This window comes from Podarcis tiliguerta, assembly GCF_965153285.1.
Source record: "Podarcis tiliguerta genome assembly, chromosome: 5".
Lineage (NCBI taxonomy): Eukaryota > Metazoa > Chordata > Lepidosauria > Squamata > Lacertidae > Podarcis > Podarcis tiliguerta.
Genome location: NC_139538.1, coordinates 48,690,416 through 48,709,702, shown reverse-complemented (window position 1 = coordinate 48,709,702; position 19,287 = coordinate 48,690,416). Strand labels below are relative to the sequence as shown.

At 41.6% G+C, this 19,287-nt stretch overlaps 2 protein-coding genes across 5 annotated transcripts in view; one reads left to right on the top strand and one right to left on the bottom strand.

Moving 5' to 3' along the window:
- NRAP (nebulin related anchoring protein) overlaps nucleotides 1–1,880 on the top strand; it is a 57,567-nt gene extending 55,687 nt beyond the window's left edge. The window contains exons 41-42 of the mRNA XM_083441063.1: nucleotides 401–553; nucleotides 1,431–1,880. Of these exons, the coding sequence (XP_083297189.1) occupies nucleotides 401–553; nucleotides 1,431–1,553 (276 nt within the window). The 3' untranslated portion in view covers nucleotides 1,554–1,880. The remainder of the gene's footprint in view (nucleotides 1–400; nucleotides 554–1,430) is intronic.
- Nucleotides 1,881–2,536: 656 nt separating this feature from the next.
- The window catches only part of HABP2 (hyaluronan binding protein 2), a 30,980-nt gene continuing 14,229 nt past the window's right edge, over nucleotides 2,537–19,287 (bottom strand). The window contains exons 3-14 of one of the 4 annotated variants that reach the window (XM_083441065.1): nucleotides 18,946–19,080; nucleotides 18,115–18,225; nucleotides 17,170–17,286; nucleotides 16,611–16,730; nucleotides 14,619–14,790; nucleotides 11,969–12,063; nucleotides 9,827–10,076; nucleotides 8,759–8,901; nucleotides 7,719–7,853; nucleotides 4,597–4,742; nucleotides 3,029–3,231; nucleotides 2,537–2,901 (exon numbers count right to left, since the gene is read on the bottom strand). In XM_083441065.1, the coding sequence (XP_083297191.1) occupies nucleotides 3,055–3,231; nucleotides 4,597–4,742; nucleotides 7,719–7,853; nucleotides 8,759–8,901; nucleotides 9,827–10,076; nucleotides 11,969–12,063; nucleotides 14,619–14,790; nucleotides 16,611–16,730; nucleotides 17,170–17,286; nucleotides 18,115–18,225; nucleotides 18,946–19,080 (1,601 nt within the window). In that variant the 3' untranslated portion in view covers nucleotides 2,537–2,901; nucleotides 3,029–3,054. Of the gene's footprint in view, nucleotides 3,232–4,596; nucleotides 4,743–7,718; nucleotides 7,854–8,758; nucleotides 8,902–9,826; nucleotides 10,077–11,968; nucleotides 12,064–14,618; nucleotides 14,791–16,610; nucleotides 16,731–17,169; nucleotides 17,287–18,114; nucleotides 18,226–18,945; nucleotides 19,081–19,287 lie in introns of all 4 variants that reach the window. The other 3 variants (XM_083441066.1, XM_083441064.1, XM_083441067.1) reach the window with 3 other exon arrangements.

Genomic DNA, 19,287 nt, shown 5'->3' with positions numbered 1-19,287 from the left:
AGGGAGTTGTGAAGTGGTGGGACCATTTGGTCTCAACCCTAGTAAGTAATTTGAAATTCTGGAGAAAAACGGAAAGATACAATAGGTATGCTTGTCCCATTCTTCCTTGGATTTCTAGTAGCCCTCATATGATTTCTGAGGTTTTAGAAGTGACGTTCAGTTAATAATAAGGAAAGAAATGTTGACAAACTGTGGAAATGCACAGCCTTTTGTATCCACTTCTTACTTTGTAAACATCTCATCATCATTATAGAATTCTTAGTGTTTGAAATAAATGAATCAAGTCCTGACAGTGAAGGAAACTGAAAGCTAAGGTGCTGATGTATGCAATTTACTTCCCATCTGATATGAAGTGTGTGCGGTTTATTAATTCCGTGAGGTTTGTGTATTTGTTTTGCAGGTCAAGTACAAATCTGATTTGAACTGGATCAGAGGCGTTGGCTGGACACCTCCAGGTTCCTACAAAGTGGAAATGGCCAGGAGGGCTGCTGAGCTGGCATATGCTCAGGAACAGGAACCTCAAGGAACTTTGGATCAGAACAATCTGAAAACTGTACGTGAACGAATAGTCCCTTTCCTTCTAATCACCTAGGATGCAGAATTCCAAACATAAGGCGGAGTGCTTGTTTCCCACTCTGTGTCATATAGAAAAGCAGTTTAGTGGTTCTGCTGTAAGATTGCAGCAGAAATAGACTGAATGGCTCGTTTACCCTGATGTCACCAATTTTATTTTATTTTTTCCACTCTAAAAATAAGGCAACAAATTAATGGATAAAGGACATGTAGAGGGTCCTGCAAGCTTTAAAAAAGGCAGCCTGTTGAATCATGGCTGGAGGGACGAGACTCAGCTGGCATACAACATTTTAGTTGCAAAGCAAGACTCACACAATAGTTGAAGAATTCATTAGGTTTTTACATCACACAAATCTTCATTCTGACATGTGAATAAGGCTTGCAGGTCTAGTGCCTGTGCAATCCTGTACAAGCCTCCTGAGAGGTTTAATGGGACTTACTGCTAGATAAGTGCCTATGGGATGCATCACACCCACAACCTTTTGGCTTCAATACAATGGTTCTTCCAAGCCTAATTTCAGTCGGGAAGGGCAGTTTGCAGGTAACTGAGAAGCCCTTTGTAGACATATGTGCATGCACAGGTGCTGCATTAGCAACACCTGATCTGAAGCATCTACAAGAAGCATTTGATACTCACAGAGGCATTTGGATGAGGAAGCTGGAGTAACCCAGAAGTTGCATCTTCCCTAGAAGTAAGACCATGTTGAAGCTAACAAACCTGTCCAACCCCCAGAAAGATGGCATTAGCAGAGCTTTAATGTTTTGCCCGATAAAGTACTGTTTCTTTTTAATAAATGGGAATTCTGCAAATTTGTCTTCGTAAGTAGCTCACATTCTGTATCTATTTTGATTGGCAGGATCAGGCAGCTGGAGAAGGATCCCAACAAGTGAGAGTCAATCCTGATGCCACAGAGATCTTGCAAGTCAGGCGCAGAAAAATGATGTCAAGAAATGAACAGAAACACAGACATCAGCCTTAAGAAAATGCATAATTTTTTTCAGCTTGCTGTGCAAGTAGAGCCCCCCCCCCCCCGAAGCATAGGCTGCACCAAAGTGGTTGAATTTGCTAAAAGAAAAAACAGTGAAACCCTATGCAAATAATTTAATATTGTTCTTATATATTTTTTTGCATGTAAGTAATTTTTAAGTGTATGTTATTATGAAATGTAGTATTTATTTCTGACAGCGAATGAAATTAGTACTAGATGACTGGCAGGCTCAACTTTGTACTAAAAATTAATGAACATGATTTGTTGAAATAAAATTATTTGTATTGAAAATAAATAAGAGGAATCACTTTCCATAAATAATTTGTTTTGGTATTTTAATGATAGGGTTTTCTTGGTTTATGAAACCTTCCTTTATTTCCTGCATTCCTTTGAGCATTCTAAAGTGGTCTATGTGACTCTTGATAATTTAAATTTATTATCTTTGAATGGGTGAGCATGTAAGAGCAAGCGAAATGTTGATGTGTGGCTTTGTGTAGGCCACTTGTAAGTGGAGGAGAATGAGTTCCTGAGTGTGTGATTGAGCTTCTATGAATGGGATGTGAAAGTTGCATATAACGTTTGCAGACAGAGTGGTGGACTTGGACAAGCAAGCTCCAGATTCAAACTCTTAACTCAGCTGCTAAGCTCCCCTGAGGTATATTGGGCTAGCCACTATATTTCAGCCTACAAATCTGACTCATTTTTCAAGATAGAATAGGGATTAGGTCTGCTATCCTGAACACATTGGAGGATAAAAATATAACAAATATTTTTTTTAAAAATGGCATATCGTTCCAAGTGTAGGCTATGTGGTTACACATGCCATTGTATAATAAACTGGTGAAAGCTAAGCCAATACGCTAAATCCTAAGAGAGAGTGTCAGGGTTTGCATTTTGAATAAAACAAGGCATGTTTTGAATTACCCAGTGGAACTTGCAATTCTCGGTGCTTAAAATCCTATTCAGAAAATATAGTCTTGCAGACAGTCAATTTATTTAAATACCACATTTCCCACAGATTTGTGGCTCAAAGAGGCTTACCAAAATGAACATTCAATACAGTAGTACAGTAACCATAATACACAATTCAAAATTTAACATCACTACAGCAAAGAGTTCAAGAATTCATTCAAAGATGTCAAAGGAAATTAAGCATAAAGCTTATGAACACACAGGCCAATTAATATTCAAAGGCAACCCTAAAACTAATAGCGGTAGTAACAAACAACCCCCCATGACTTGTATACTCCTAGACCGAAAAGTCCAGAACTTCCCTTACGAAGATTCCAAGGAGGAGCTTGGTGTATGGCTGGTGGAAGCATAATCATCCCACACATTTCTACAAAGAAGGAAGTGAGTTAAATGGTGTGTGTAAGATTTCAACCTTAATGCCAAAAAGACAATTGGAAAACTAATTTCCTTATCTGAGATTAATAGGAAGGTATATCAGTATGTCTTAGGCTTACCTTTATTTATTTTTCGAAGGGCTTTCCTAGATATCAAAGCTAGACTCGCGTTGAATTTTTGCACGAATCCAGTTGAGAAATCTTATCACATGGGTATAGACTCCAGGTTTTTGTCTTAAGCCACAGTGTTCTCCCCAGCTCACAATTCCATAGACATAATAAGAGCCATTTTTCACGCAGGTTAGAGGGCCTCCTGAATCTCCCTAGCAACAAATAAAATAGGTCATTTAATTAAGTAACCCCAAATACAGTAGTTTTTTTATTTAATGCCTAAACCAGGGAGACCTCAAACCTGAGGTCTCTTCTGGAGCTGATGGCATGGACTCCTGGCCCAGATTTTTCTTCTTCTGTTTTGTCCTCAGCATAGTAAGTGGCCCTTGGAAAAGTGGAGAGCAGTTGTCTGTGATGGACCTAGGCATTGGGTGGTCTCTTCTGGAACTGATGATATTAAATCCCTGGCCTTGGATTCTCCATTTCATTGCACTTATGCTGCAGTTCAAAGATGGCTGAGGAATACAGAAGTGGTTCATCTACCTTATCCAGTGCTGGCAGGACAAAAGTGAGCATGGAGGAATACTGGTCAACTCCATTCTTTTCAGTTTGCTTTAGAAATGATGGGAGAGAAATGGTCTGGCATAGTTAAATCTACGATGTGGGGGCATGTCAAGCAAATCCAGTTCTTCAGTGGCAGGCCCTGTGGCACACTCCATTTCCAACCCTACTGACCTTGGAGCTCTGATATCAATAGAGTAAGGGCCATAAAATTTCATTGGTGGCAGGAGTGGGAATCTGGCACTCCTTATGGCTCCTTTGATGCCCTCAGAGAAGGAGATTCAATGCTTCCTATGGCACTCAGGAGTGCAGAGCCCATGTTTTATTAGTAGTGGAATTTCCGGCATGATATATTCGTGTGGTGGTAGGCCTTTCATGTTTCAAGGAGTCCTGGGCAGATGTAGCCAGCTTCCATTCATTCACAAAATGGAAGGGTCACTTCTGGCTATGCTCTTCAGAGAACAACACACATACCCTTCTGTGGCTGCCCCGCTAAATTCTCCAGACCTCAGAAGATGTATTTGATTTTCTTGATATTTTCAAGTGTTAGTAGATTGCATGATTTGCTTGTAAACTGCCTGGAGCTAATTTGATAAGGCAGGTTAGAAGTCGGATGGGAAAAAAATAAGTAAATAAAGCACATATTCAGTACCACAGATATTTCAGGCTAGCAATACAAAGAACCTGAAGAACATTAAACGTGGTGGTTTGGGGAAAGGAGAGGTGCAGTGATCATGCACCTAAGATGTATTGGGACAGGCCTTATCAAATGACAAAACTCCCAAGTTTGCAGCTGAACTTCTGCCTCTCCCATAGGCTTGCCTGTCACCAGAAGAGCTGCTGTTTGTTTGAAGGACATGCCTCTCACATCATGTTGAAAGGAAGGAAGTTGTTGTAATGTATCTGATACAAGAAGCAGATACATATGTAGTACCCTGCCAGACATTACTCTGCATAGCCTATTTACATTTTGTTAAAAGAGAAATTAGTGTTCAAATACTGAAAAAGCAACAGACCTGACAAGTATCAGCGCTTGTTCTCTGAAGATTTCCTGCACAAAGCATGCTTTCATCCAGTCTGTTATTATGTGCACTTCGTGCGTTACACCGCACCTGGGAAATCAGCTTTACTCTGGCATCTAACAGCTGATGAGATGATTCACCTACAGGATGCAGGAAAATGAAGAAACTCTTAACTTTCCTTCTTCCCTCTGCTAAATCTTTCTTTTCAATCTATGGGATAATAGAATTGTACCTGGGCCTAAGATATGATCATCTGCTGCAAGGGAAAGCCACAACTCTGGCAGAGCAGGGTTAGGAAATAAACAAGCCCAAAGAAGGCTATCAAGCTAAAAACAGCTTTTGGCAGTGAATTTCTGTTACTGCTGCATAGGAGTTTGGCATCTCAATAGTGTTTTGCCTTTGAAAAACCTACACTGTGTTGTGTTTGCCAGATGTTGACTGACCTCGGAAGATTCTGGCCTGTAGACTTTACAACTGCAAAGGTGTGTTAAATCAGAACTGTTTGAGTCAAATCCTGACATTTGTTATGTTTACTCTGGGATCGTTACATCAATAATTTCCATGTATTGATCCATGGATATAATTTTGTCTTCTTTTGGGACCCTTTGCTAGGCTTGCAAGTTATCTCCATTGCCCACCTTTAATAGTGTGTTTGCTGTTGCAGATGTCACAAACAGGAAACAGGTTTGAGAGAATTACCACTAGATCCACAAATGAAACAAGTGGTGGCTAGAGCCATAAAATCTTGCGCAATTAAGTCAATTATGCATGTTATGCAGAAGAATTATTCAGCTCCGCATCTGAGAGATCTCTGTGCTGTTCAATGGGGAACATTATTTGCTCTCATTATTCACATAAATGTGGTGTGCTATAATGATTAGGATTTGCATTGCAAACAAACACATATCAACCGTTGCAGATAAATACACTGATGCCATCAAGCAGAAGGTTGGAAATATCTATGGAAACAGAGATGTTTCATGCAACCCATTCCCCAAAATATTTTCTTGCTAGCACATGCCATGCAAGTGTTTCCTGGTTTAATCAAAAGAAGCCAAAGTGTCTCAATTGGCATGTATCAGAAGATGTCACTTGAGAACCCCTGACATAAGGCAAAGGGATGTGTCCCAAAGAGCTCTCATTCATAGAAAGAAGAAGAAGAACAGTTTGGATTTGATATCCCACTTTATCACTACCCTAAGGAGTCTCAAAGCGGCTAACAATCTCCTTTCCCTTCCTCCCCCACAACAAACACTCTGTGGGGTGAGTAAGGCTGAGAGACTTCAGAGAAGTGTGACTGGCCCAAGGTCACCCAGCAGCTGTGTGTAGAGGAGCGGGGACGTGAACCTGGTTCACCAGATTACGAGTCCACCGCTCTTAACTACTACACCACACTGTGAACAGAAGGGGCCCTTCCATGAATAGAGCTCTCATTCCAGTCATAGATCTAGCCACATATTTGCACAGTTGAGTTTAACAACGTAATTTTAAATTAGCAAGACAAATTTGAATTGCATTTCTAATGTCTTCATTGGTTGACCGGGCCTTTTGTGACACAATGGATTTGTATGAATTATGTGTGTAAATGCAATTCTTTGCTCAGCTATGAAGCTCCCTGGGAAGTCTTGGTCATAAAACTAGCTCTATACTTCAGCTAAGTCATGGGCTGTTGTGAGGTTTTTTTAGGGAAAGGGAAGGATACAAGCAAATGTTTTTAAAATTGGAGTCTTTTCTGGCATCAAAACAGATCAGCTATTCACTCTTGGGCAACATTCATAGACAGTGGACTGTGAATGTGGTAGTTTGCAAAGGAGACTGTGTCATGGAAGAATGATGTTTTATTAACTCATATCATCAGCACATAATCTATCAAATCTGCATACCAGATGCTTCTTACTTTCAATATGAATTATATCAAAAGATGTATATACTTCATATTGGATTATATTGCTCATAAAACATAAGGGTACTTTTGGGAACATGATTGACACATTGTCCACCTGCAATTTTACAGCAACTCATTAAGTGAAAAGTGAAAAACTGCATTTTTTTCAGAAAGGTCTCATTATCTTATTTTTAAGCACAAGAATAATTTCCTCCTTCCAAGGAACTCACAGTATGTCACAGAGGTTTAGCTGAACTTGAATAGATTTGGCAGTTCTGTTTCAATATGCATCCAGAAATCCAGATGCTGCTTATCAAAAACTTATCCAAACCAATAGGCTGGAAAATACTGTCAAAGTTCCTGGGTTTATTTCCGAGATATGGCTCAGAATCTTTATCTGGAAGCACATAGACTCATTCACTCTGATTTGATTCTTTGAATGAAGTTAAGATGATAAGTGGCATATGACAGAGAAAGGGACAAGGAATTTGATGGGAGGTTTGCCCTAAATACCACTACTCCTTTTATTTTTTAAAAGCTCCAAACAGATTTGCACATTCTGAATTTTTAACAAAGTTTGTTTTCAAAAATTGCTTGATTTTAAAATGCCTGGTATAGCTACTCATAATCTGTAGCGTATCTTCTCTGATTGAATTGTTCTGCAGGAATAATGAGGGGTGGTTGGTCTTCCCGAACATGTTCCCTGGCCAGACAATTAGTCATCTTATCTACAGCCAAGAATTTGGGAGAACAGCCAAATATAATCAGGAGTTTGGGAGAACAGCCAGTATAATCATCCATTTGATTTAAATGTGTAAACGCTTAAGTGGATGTCTATATCCTTCTAGAAACATGGACACCTGAAGGTATGTGACTTCATACTAGAGAAGCATCCTCTGACATCATATATTTCTCAGTGTTGGGAAAGGTAAAGCATCCTGTTCTCACGCTGGCCCACCTCAGTAAGCAGCAGTGGCCCATAGTGTTGAGAAGCCAAGACAGCAACAGAGCCCAACCAGCCACTATGGAGAGACAACCTTGGCAAAACACAGACTACAGGAGGGTGGTAATTCTAGTCCATCTAGGAAACAGCGACGACCCTCCTACCTGCAGCAGCAGAGGGATCTCACTAAAGGCCAAATTGGGAAGAGAGGAGGAGGAATATAAAAATTAATATAGATTTTGTCAATGTATTAACCATAAAGGGCTGCACCATTAAACAATAGCTTACCTGTTTCAGTTTCTCCCCAACCTGATATATAGCATTCTGTGTCATCAGGAAAAGTAGAATCAGGCAAGCACACTCGTTTGACGTATCTTGTTTCCACTGCACAGTGGCCGTCAATTGGTTTCAACTTCAACAAAGCTGTGGGCCAAATGGAAGACAATTTTGTGCAATAAAGCTGATGACATGTTCACTCTGAACAGTATCAGGAAAGTAATAAATAACATTTTCTCAAGCTTTCTTATTTGAATACTCTTGCTTGATAGACTGCTTAATTTGAAATTATAGAATGGTTTTCATTTCTCTGTTGCTATCTTAGGGTCACCAAGCTATACATGTTCCCTGATTCTTCCTCTTGGTTTTTTTAAATACGAAAAGCAGCTGTGGGAGCCAAAATGGGAATTGGACGGTTGGCAGAGGAGTTGGCAGCTTGACCCCTTCCCCATTCCAAAGTCCACTGAAAATCATCTCCAGCTGGCTTTCTTCCTGTGGTGGAGAGGATAAGTTAACATCTCTCTTCTTCTATAGGTGACAAACTATCTGGGAGAGGGGGTGATTTTGAGCTGACAGACAGCAGGTAGGGAAAGGTTTAAGGAAATATCATGGATCTGCCAGTCCTATGTCAGAAATAAATCTAGGTCAATAGCATGCAAAGCTAGCTAAGGAAGCAACCAGATCTGTTATCAAACTTAAGCATTATTTTCCCTGATTTCAAACAGATACAGCTAAGTATTTGTAGGCTTCTCACAACCTCATCCAACTCGTTTCTCTGTCCTGGGAATGTTAAGTGAGCAAAAGCATCCCTGAAAGGCTTGCCACTTCTTTTTTATATAAAATGTAGAAATTGAATATATTTTTATGGAAATACTAATTAAACCTATTTTCCAAAGCTTCGGGGAATTTGAATGTTTGTTCCACTGCTTAACTCAAGTCAGAATTATTTTATCCATGATATTTAGCCCACATCAAAGTTATTGAGCCTAATGTCCACTATCTCCATCTTGTAACCACACTGACAGTGATTTGAACATTTGTAAGCAACTTGCCAATATCATTGTATGGGACATCCTCAATTTCTTCATAGTGTCCATGTACAATTATCTTTTCCACATCAAACTTCTGTTCATAATGCTCTTTCCTAAGGAGATCTTTTTTCCCAAGGACCACTTCAAGGGTGTGAGCATCTGTCCTATGAAAGAGAGAAAAATGTCACAAAGAATGATCAATTGTAATTATAGAACCTCAAGAGATTTCAAAGATAATCCATTTCCAACACTTATACTGGAATTCTCCATCCTGGAAACTATCTCTACTAGACTTAACACTTGGCAGGCTTCCTGGGTACTCATACTTCAGCTAAAGCCTAGGAGAAGACATCATGAAGTAGCTCCTCCCATAGGCCTTTCTCAGACCAGGAAGCCAGGAAATTGCAGAGTTCTAGAGAAATGCTTATTAGAAAACACACACACACACACACAACCTTGCATTGCTAAGGGAAGCTCAAAACTCTACTCTGGTCAAAATTCTAAAGAAATTCTCAAGTGCCTTAGAATGAGGCAGAAAAAAATGGAAACCACGTTTTCGGTGGGGGGGGGGGGACCTTTCAAGAAACCAAACGACAGATCTTGGCTCAGCATTGCTAGCCAATCAGATCCAAGTCATGTGGAGCTACTCTCATATGGAAACCTGAACGCATGAATGTGGACTTTTCTATGTCTGTGCTTTAAGTGGGGTAGGTAAGACATGCTCCTTTTAAATATATATATTTTGGTAAATATTTTAGTTTCAATTTATTGCTGTTTTATATCTGATTTTAATATCTCTGCTATTTCTATTCCGCCACTTTGAGCAAAAATGTTGACTAAATCATAATCACGCATAAACCATACCGATAAGGATCTATTCATAGACTCCTAGAACTGTGGAGTTGGAAGGCACCCTGAGGGTCATTTAGTCCAACCCCCTGCAATGCAGGAATCTCAACTAAAGCATACAGGTCAGATGGTCATTCAGTCTCTGCTTAAAAACCTCCAAGGAAGGAGAATCCACCACTTCTTGAAGGAAACCATTCTAATGCCAAAGAACTCTTAGTGTCAGAAGATGAATTTGCTTACAAAACACAGTGTGCCGCAGTAAGAACCCAACATGGCTCAATCAGTACTCCTCCACAGAAGTGTCCTTTGGGGAAAAATATGCCCCTTGAAACTTTCCTCTGAACAGAGGCTTGCCATGGATGTTTGCCAGGAGTTGACTTGGCACCGCCATAGATTCTCTTTAATGGTCTTCCTGTCTCTGGTCTTCCACATGTATTAGGTCTGCTATCTGCTGCAGAATTCTTGGTGACTGTATTTCCAGAGGACTGTGCTGCAATACAAAAGAAACAACTGGATATGGAAATGGTATAATGGCACTGTCTCTGTTACAAAGGCTCTCTCACTCCAACTTTTTCCTCATTTAACCTAACAACTCATAAACAGACCCTTCCTCCTTCCTTCACTTTCAATTTTGTTTTTCAGGAGGACGCTTCAGGCAGTCTGCACAGCTAGATCTGGATTCTCTAAGTGTCACGCAAGACTTGCAAACTGTGCTTTGACCACTGACACAGCACAATCACTGGAGTTGCATCTTACCATATTGGCCTGAATATAAGCCCCACTTTCCCCCCAAATTCTGACCGTGAAAAGTTAAAGTGAGACATATATTCGTGATCTTATGGTATGCAGCCAGGAGTGTGGAGCAAGCAGCGCCAGGAGCATGGCAAAGCAGCCCCCCCCCCTGCGCATAGTCCCCCGTCTTCTCCCCCAAGGCCAGGAAGGGAGAGAGCAAGGAGGGAAGGGGAAAGGCCACCGGCAACGCAGCACCCCCCCCCCAAATGCAGTCAGGAGCAGCAAGGAATGGAGCAGCTTATATGCGGGCATTTTTTCTCTTTTTTCTCCCCCCCCTCCAATTTTAAAAGTGTGGTTTATATTCAGGTGCGGCTTATATTCAGGCCAATATGATAACTCAAGGCTTGATAAGGCAATTGGGAAAATATTGCAGTATTATAAGCTATGATATTGAAATCTGGCCCTAATTCTGAAAGAAATTACATCTTCAAAATAATTGGCAACATCTGTCATATCAATCTTTGCATTTCTATTTCACCTTTCCTCCAAGGAGCTCAAGATGGGATACATGGTTTTACATGCGAACCAGGCAGAGGGCCTTCTTGGTAGTGGTGCCCGCCCTGTGGAATGCCCTCCCATCAGATGTCAAGGAAATAAAAAATTATCTGACTTTTAGAAGACATTTGAAGGCAGCCCTGTTTAGGAAGTTTTTAATGTTTGATGTTTTATCGTGTTTTTAATATCCCATTGGAAGCCGCCCAGAGTGGCTGGGGATACCCTGCCAGATGGGCGGGGTATAAATAATAAAATGTTGTTGTCTCTCCCCTCTTTTCTTTTTGTAGAATTTCCCATTGCAAAATAGCAATATATTAATTAACATTTCATAAACCTCTCATTTCAAATATACTAAAAAAAATTTCTCACACATTTCTGTATTTCCCTTCTAATCCTAACATTAGCCCTGTGAGACAGGCTAGGACCTTGCCTGCCCAAAGATCACCCAATGAGCTTCATCGCTGAGTGGAACCTGATATCTTCCAGGCCCTTACCTAACTCTAATAATGAAATCACACTGGTGTATCCGTCCTGAAACTACAACAATAGCTAAGCACACAAATACAGAAGACAGGGCCATATTGAGGAACCTAAGTGAGTAGGGCATAAATAGAAGCGATCCCTTCTTCCTATGTTCTTGAATATACCTTTCAATTATGAAATAGCTCCCCACAGAAACTGAACCTTGCAGCATCAAAGCTGTCTCTCTCAGTGCATGAGTATAATTCCTGAAAGATCCATGTTGAATATTATTCCTTCATTCTGTGAATGGTTTATTTTCTGCTGTACTGTTTCATATTTCATTTCCTCTTACATCTCTTGACAATAGATATCCCGATACCTGTTATTTGTTTGGCATACTTCTCCATGCTCTAAAGCTAACAGATCCTAAAATATCACTAAACTCTTGGGCAGAGCTTCAAGAAGACTATTTAAAAAATCATGCTAGAGTCATTACAGTTTTGTGGGCTGCGTTCTTAAAGGTAGATGGATGGAGGGCGGGGTGGGGGGAATAATCACAATGCCTGTCAATCTGAATTACTGCTACACCTTTCATGTTTATTTTGCCCCACTTTATATTACTACCCATCGTACCTGTTTCTGAGCACGCGGATACATCACAGAAGTCCCACTTCAATTTGTTATTCACACTGACAAAGCACCAGGGCTTTTCGTCACCATCTGGGTTCCTGGAGGAGGAGGTTTCAAAATTCACCAGTCAGAAGAGCATAATGTCTCAAGAAAGAAAGTTACTAATTGAAGTTCTGAAAGATAGGAGAACTGGAAAATGCTCTCACAAAAGCACAAAAGATCCAGAGATCTCCCCTAAGCAAAAACTGTGCCTGAGGGATAGCATGCCTTCTTTTTAGGGTGTTGTCTATGGCCATTGTTTTTACAGGGTCACCGGTATACTGTGGTATATTAGGAACATAAAAAAAACACCAAGAAGAGCCTGCTGGATCAGACCAATGGCCCATATAATCCAGCATTCTGTTCTTACAGTGGCCAACCACATGCCTGTCAAAAAACTACATGCAGGTGTTGAACTGTTTCTTTAAATCTAAAGGTTCATCATTGTTTCACCCAATGTGTATACCTTTAAGGGGCCAGAGCAAGGGCCAGAGTAAACTAACGAGATCCAGCTTTACAGCTGTGAGGCATAGCAGGTGCTGCTGAGTTGCATTGATTAGGCTGTGCAGTATATAAGGAGCAGCACCTAGCTCTGCCTTTCACCCTGGAGGATGGGCTGGTGGTTGGGTCGGGTTTGTTTGTAGATGTATTTAGTGTTTAAGGAGTTTTTGTTTTTCTTATTAAAACCTTGTTTAAGTTATTTTTGAGTCCCTTCTTTTTAATGCAAGCTCTCCCCAGCAAGCTCTCTGCAGCGTTACTACACTGCGAAAAGCCAACAGCAGGACACAAGCATCATCATCATCACCATCAAGAATTATTAATTATTAATATTAATAAATACCCCACCCCTCTGGCAGGGTTTCCCCAGCCACTCTGGGCAACTCCCAACCAAATATTAAAAACACAATACAGCATCAACATTAAAAACTTCCCTAAACAGGGCTGCCTTCAGTTGTCTTCTAAAAGTCAGATTGTTGTTTATTTCCTTGACATTTGATGGGAGGGCGTTCCACAGGGTGGGCGCCACTACCAAGAAGGCCCTCTGCCTGGTTCCCTGTAGCTTCACTTCTCGCAGTGAGGGTACCACCAGAAGACCCTCAGAAGTGGACCTCAGTGTCTGGGCTGAATGACGGGACTAGAGACGCTCCTTCAGATTATACGGGGCCGAGGCTGTTTAGGGCTTTAAATGTCAGCACCGACACTTTGAATTGTGCTCGGAAACGTACTGGGAGCCAATGTAGGTCTTTCAGGACTGGTGTTATATGGTCTCAAGAGTACTCCTGCAGTTTTCAGCAACTGATATTCAGAAACATACTGCCTCTGCCCATGGAGGCAGAGCATAGCCATCATGGCTAGTAGCCATTAATTTGTCTAATCATCTTTTAAAACATCCAAATTAGTGGCCATCAATGTGGAGTGAGTTCCATAGTTTAACTATGCATGGTCTGAAGAAGCACTTTCTTTTATCTGTCCTGAATTTCCCAACATTCCACTTCCTTGGATGTCCACCAATTCTAGTTTTGTGAAAGATGGAGAATCTGTAACTGGTTACCTGTCACAGCACAGAGCATTATCCATTTGTGCCAGGAGGAGACTGCCTGCCCATGAGCACAAGCATTGTTAGGAATGGCAACATTTTTACAGTTCACACTGCCTACCAGTAAGTGATAAGTTTTTGTACAACCAACAAACACTGGCATCACTTATTGAGTTGCGTAAATGCATAACATACATCTTTGCCAGCAAGATGTATCAGCATTAATAACTACCTGGTAATGTGTATATCAAGGGACGCAGGTGGCGCTGTGGTTTAAACCACAGAGCCTACGGCGGCGGTTCAAATCCCCGTGACGGGGTGAGCTCCCATTGCTCGGTCCCTGCTCCTGCCCACCCAGCAGTTCAAAAGCACGAAGTGCAAGTAGATAAATAGGTAGCTCCGGTGGGAAGGTAAACAGCGTTTCTGTGCGCTGCTCTCATTCACCAGAAGCAGCTTAGTCATGCTGGTCACATGACCCAGAAGCTGTCTGCGGACAAACGCTGGCTCCCTCGGCCTATAGAGCGAGATGAGCGCTGCAACCCAATAGTCGTCTGTGACTTGACCTAACGGTCAGGGGTACCTTTACCTTTTTAATGTGTATATCTCCAGCTATCAGAGACATAAACAACAGTGGTCAGGGGTGCCAACTTGAATAAAATATTGGGGGGGGCAGCTAAGCCCCACTCCACATAATTGATCACATGACATGGTTCACACACCCTATTTGAATGACAATGACCATCAGCTTTGAGGGGTGCAGCCCCCTGAAATATTTTATTTGGGTGGGGTCCCTTCGGCTCCTAGGAGTTAGTTCCTATGACAGTGGTCATTATTTCCAAGGTGAAGTCGTAAAGATAACCATCACAGTGTTGGGGTAATAGCCTTGGTGTCTTGGTAGCCAAGAAGAATCAGTAGTTATTTGCAATGAAGATCACAGAAAAGAAATGTAATTGAATTACACTGATATAGCTCATGCATTTTTGGAGTGGGAGGAGCAGATGTATTTGTGTGCATGGCATTGATATTCATGGAGGTGGGAGAAAGAAAGCCTTCCTTGATGAATGTGCAGTACATTACCTGCAGAAGTTATGGTCACCAAGGCCATGAGAGGCAGCATCTTCAATAAATGCATTATAATTCCACTCCAGGAGACGGTGAGAATTCCAGTGAAGACAGGTCTTATGGAGAATTGTTTGACTAACATTTCCTCTGTATGAAATGCCATTTTCTTCAAAACAGTCATCAGGTCCTACAAAAGGATTGCCTTCTTAAGAAATGTGCTCTCTCACCCACGCACCCACCCCTACACCATTCATTTAAAGCACTCTTACACTACTTGAAAAGTCACCTGGGACCTGCCGTTTGTTAAGGTGCTGGATACCATAGTTGTGGGGTGAGTAAACTGCAGTTCCCACAATTCTTTGGGTGAAGCCATGACAGTTAAATAATAAATAATAATAATAATACATTTTTATTTATACCCCACCCTCAGGGCGGCTAACACTGAATATAAATTACAATAAAACGTAATAGAAAAAAAGAAAAAAGAAAAATAAAACAGTTGATTAAAATACGGCTTAAAATACAGCCTGAGTTTAGTAGCAGCACATAAATCAAGACCATAAAGGGAGGAAACATCAGATATTCACCTGAGCCAGCTATCCATGCTGGTCTTACATGGGCCAGCAAAAAAGCTAAGGGAAAATTTATATACCAGATCCCATATAAGGGGGCAGAGTGAGTCCAAGCCAAAGGCCAGGCGGAACAGCTCCATCTTGCAGGCCCTGCAGAAAGATGTCAAATCCCGCAGGGCCTTGGTCTCTTGTGACAGAGCGTTCCACCAAGTCGAGGCCAGTGCTGAAAAGGCCCTGGCCCTAGTGGAGACCAATCTAACCTCCTTGAGGCTCGGGACCTCCAAAGTGTTGTTATTTATGGACCTTAAGGTTCTCCGCGGGGCATCCCAGGAGAGGTGGTCCCGTAGGTATGAGGGTCCTAGGCTGCATAGGGCTTTAAAGGTCAAAACCAGCACCTTAAACCTGACCCTGTACTCCACCGGGAGCCAGCACAGCTGGTAAAGCACTGGATGAATGTGATCCTCTGGCAAGGACCCCGTAAGGAGCCTTGCTGTGGCATTCTGCCACCCTGGAGTTTCTGGGTTAGCTTCAAGGGCAGCCCCGTGTGGAGTGAGATACAATAATCAAGCCTGGAGGTGACCGTTGCATGGATGACTGTGGCCAGATCAGGGCGAGAAAGGTAAGGGACCAACTGCTTATTACGGTGGAGATGGAAAAATGCCACCTTTGCTGTGGCTGCAACCTGCGCCTCCATAGAAAGGGAGGCGTCAAAGGTTGCACCCAAACTCTTGATAGAAGGCGCTGGCACAAATTGAGCCCCCACAAGAGATGAGAGTTGGCCCCCCAACCCCATGTTGTCCTGACCCAGCCAGAGGACCTCTGTCTTCGAAGGATTTAACTTTAACTGGCTCCCACGCAGCCATCCACTCACAGCAGTGGCGTAGCGTGGGGGGTGCAGGGGGGCGGCTGCACCGGGCGCAACATCTCAGGGGTTAGGGTTAGGGGGCGCAAATCCATGGGTTAGGGGGCGCAAATTACTTGCCTTGCCCCGGGTGCTGACAACCCATGCTACGCCACTGAGCCACAGCTTCCAAGCATCTGGTCAGTGTGTCTGGGGCTGAGTCAGGGTGGCTGTCCATCAACAGATAAAGCTGGTATAAATGTGCTTTAAATGTATGCTGTGGATCTGACCAAATATCTCACAGTGATTCTCATTTCATCTAAGCAGACCCAACCTAACAACGTTTAAGCAGACTCCTTCCCCATTTCCTCCTTCATTTATAGCTCAATTTGTTGTTTTGACCTTCAGCTTTCGTAAAAGTGCAAATCTGGGCATCTTGAATCTACTTCCTGCATGCCAACAAGGATAAGGACCAAATCACTTCCATGTGCCAAATTCTGCAGCACGGTCATATGTGCTTAGAGGCATTCACAGATCCCTGTTCTTGGTAAATCCGTAGGAAAATAGCCAAAAGGCCAGAACTGGATCCCTCACCTATTTCACAAAGCCTTCCTTTGAATGGCTCAGGACACTTGCAGCTGAACTTGGACCTTATCCGATGCCGTTGACAGATGCCCCCATTTTTGCAAGGATTTGGTCGGCAAGATGACTGTGCTGTTAGTTTCCAGAAAACAAAACAAAACAGAGCATTTAAGTAAGATTCATAGCTTGCATGAACAAAGCACTAACCAGGAAGAAATACCTTTATAGGCAGAAAAGGAAAGCAAAGCATAGTGGCACAGGTATGGATGTGGGAAGCCCACCGTCAAATTCCTCATCAAAGCTCACCAGGTGGTGCTATCACTCTCCCTACAATCATCCCTACGCAGTGAGATAGCTTCACCCTAGCCTTCTTGAGCCCCTTGTAAAAAGGAGGAAGTACGTCTGTCTGAATTTTAGAAATACTAACAGGATAGGAAGCAACTGCCACAATTTGGTGAGCAAATTTGGAGATCAAAGGTGATGCTTCATTCTTTGGTTCATTCTTAGGCATATAGGGCAGCAGTAAGACAAATGTCTGATAGTAACCATATCCCTCAAGTTTGGTACTCACCTTTGTCACAGAATGGTGCTTTGTAGGGGTGTTTGCAATGGCATCTATAATAAGGCGCTCTTAAGCTTATAAGGCAATCTCCTCTATTGCAGTTGATCCTTTCACATGTGTTTTTCACTATGTTGCATGATATAAATAAAATGGACAAGTGTGTTAAGGTTATCTCTCTATTGTTCATTCATTGTCAAACTCAATATGTCTTTACTCGGAAGCCTTCCCAATAAATGTTCCCATGGTCCTTGCTCCTATCTCTGTGAAACCATAAATACCACCCCTCTGCTGCCACCCCAAAAAGCCAGGCTTTATCATCTTTTTTCTAGGGTAGCCTTCACCAACCCGGTGCCTGGGACTTATGAAAAACCTGGAGGGTACAAGGCTGATGAAGACTATTCTAGGACTATGCCTTTGCTCTCTGTGGTTTGGATCCCTTCCATTTCCTTTCCAGCCTTGATCCTTCTGTGGACCTGATTTTGCATGGCAAGAGCTTGAAGCATTCAGATGAATAAAGTAAGGAGTGTATAGTCTACCACATCTGAGTACATTATTATGAAGTTCATTGAAGATAGCAACCACCCACAACCAAAGAAATATATTCAACAAATATAAATAGGTGACTTTTTATATATGTTGGAGATCAGCACTGGGGATTTCTTTTTTTGCGATTTTTCTTTTTTTGTGGGGAGGGGAATGTGACAAACACAATAGAATAATAATAATAATAAAAACTATAGATCTAAGCTTGAAGCTCCTGGCAAGTCTCCTAAATTTGCAATAAATCCATACTGTCATATTAAGCTGGAATGCAAATAAAATATTTTCTGTCCAAAACATAAATACAATAAGTATGGACTTGTGACCATAACAATTCAAATAGAGTAGCTATCAAGTTCCTTGAAAGACAATGTCCCACTCAGCTTTATCTAACACTATGAAAATTCTGCTTACCATTCTCACACTTAGACCCTTCATATGGCTCGGGGCAGCGGCATATATACCTGTTTCTTTTACTTTCACATACACCATTATTCTGGCATGGCATCTCCAGGCATGGGTTTTCTAGTACATGGAGTGGAAAGATGAAGCTTATTTTACAATTAGCTTGCTGTATGTGTGCAACTAAGGTTTTCTAAAAGCAGTCATGGATTGGATTACCCAGTTTATTATTTAACAGTCAGTTCAAGCCAATAATATTTGCCAAAATGGTTGGTTTACACAGAGAACATCTAGATATGCACAGTCAAATAGTGGAACAAGCATAGAACACATAGTAGATCACTAGCCATCTCTGCATTCATCCACAGCTGCCATCTCTAGACAGAACTCTATACAATCTCAGAAAAGTATCGGACATTTTGTGGAAAATATAAGGGTTTCCTCCATTCAGATTTTCTACATATGACACAAACCATGGTGTAGCACCCCATGCTAATCATAAAAGGACACAGATTAACTCATAATAAAAGCTGCTGGATCTTGGGAGCTGTGTCAACACAGAAATAACTATATCTCACATATCTCTGTGTTACAAGTATAGATGGAGCTTAAGTTGAAAAGAATGAAGCTATTTAAAAGTTGCTAGAATCGAAAGTGAATTGCAGTCTGAATTTGTTCTGTCAGTAGATGAAGTTTAGATCCTTTACTACAGTATTACAGTAATAGACAATCCATTAATAACAACCAGTATAGCAATTCCTGTTATCCTGGAAGTAGTTTTCAATTCTCCCCAACCCCACACTTCCCCATTTCCCCATCACAAAGTGTGACCCAGTAAAATACCTTCATAACTGACGTATTCATGAAACCAGTCAGGATGTATAGCAGGGAGGCCATATCTGGTATTATCCTGCATTGGCTGTACATCTTCATCGATGTATTCATAGTAATAGCTGTCAGCCGCACCTATAGACCATACTACTACGTGAATTATGAAATAGCATTTTAAGAAGTATTTCAGAAAACACTTATGTAGCGGACCTCAGAAGTAACTGGAAGCACTTTTTCTATAAGAGGTCCTACTACATTTGAATGAGCTTGGGCCAGTTGCTATCCCTAAGCTTAATCTACCCCAAAGGTTGGTTGATCTGGAGATAACATTGGGGTATTGGCACTGCTTAGAGC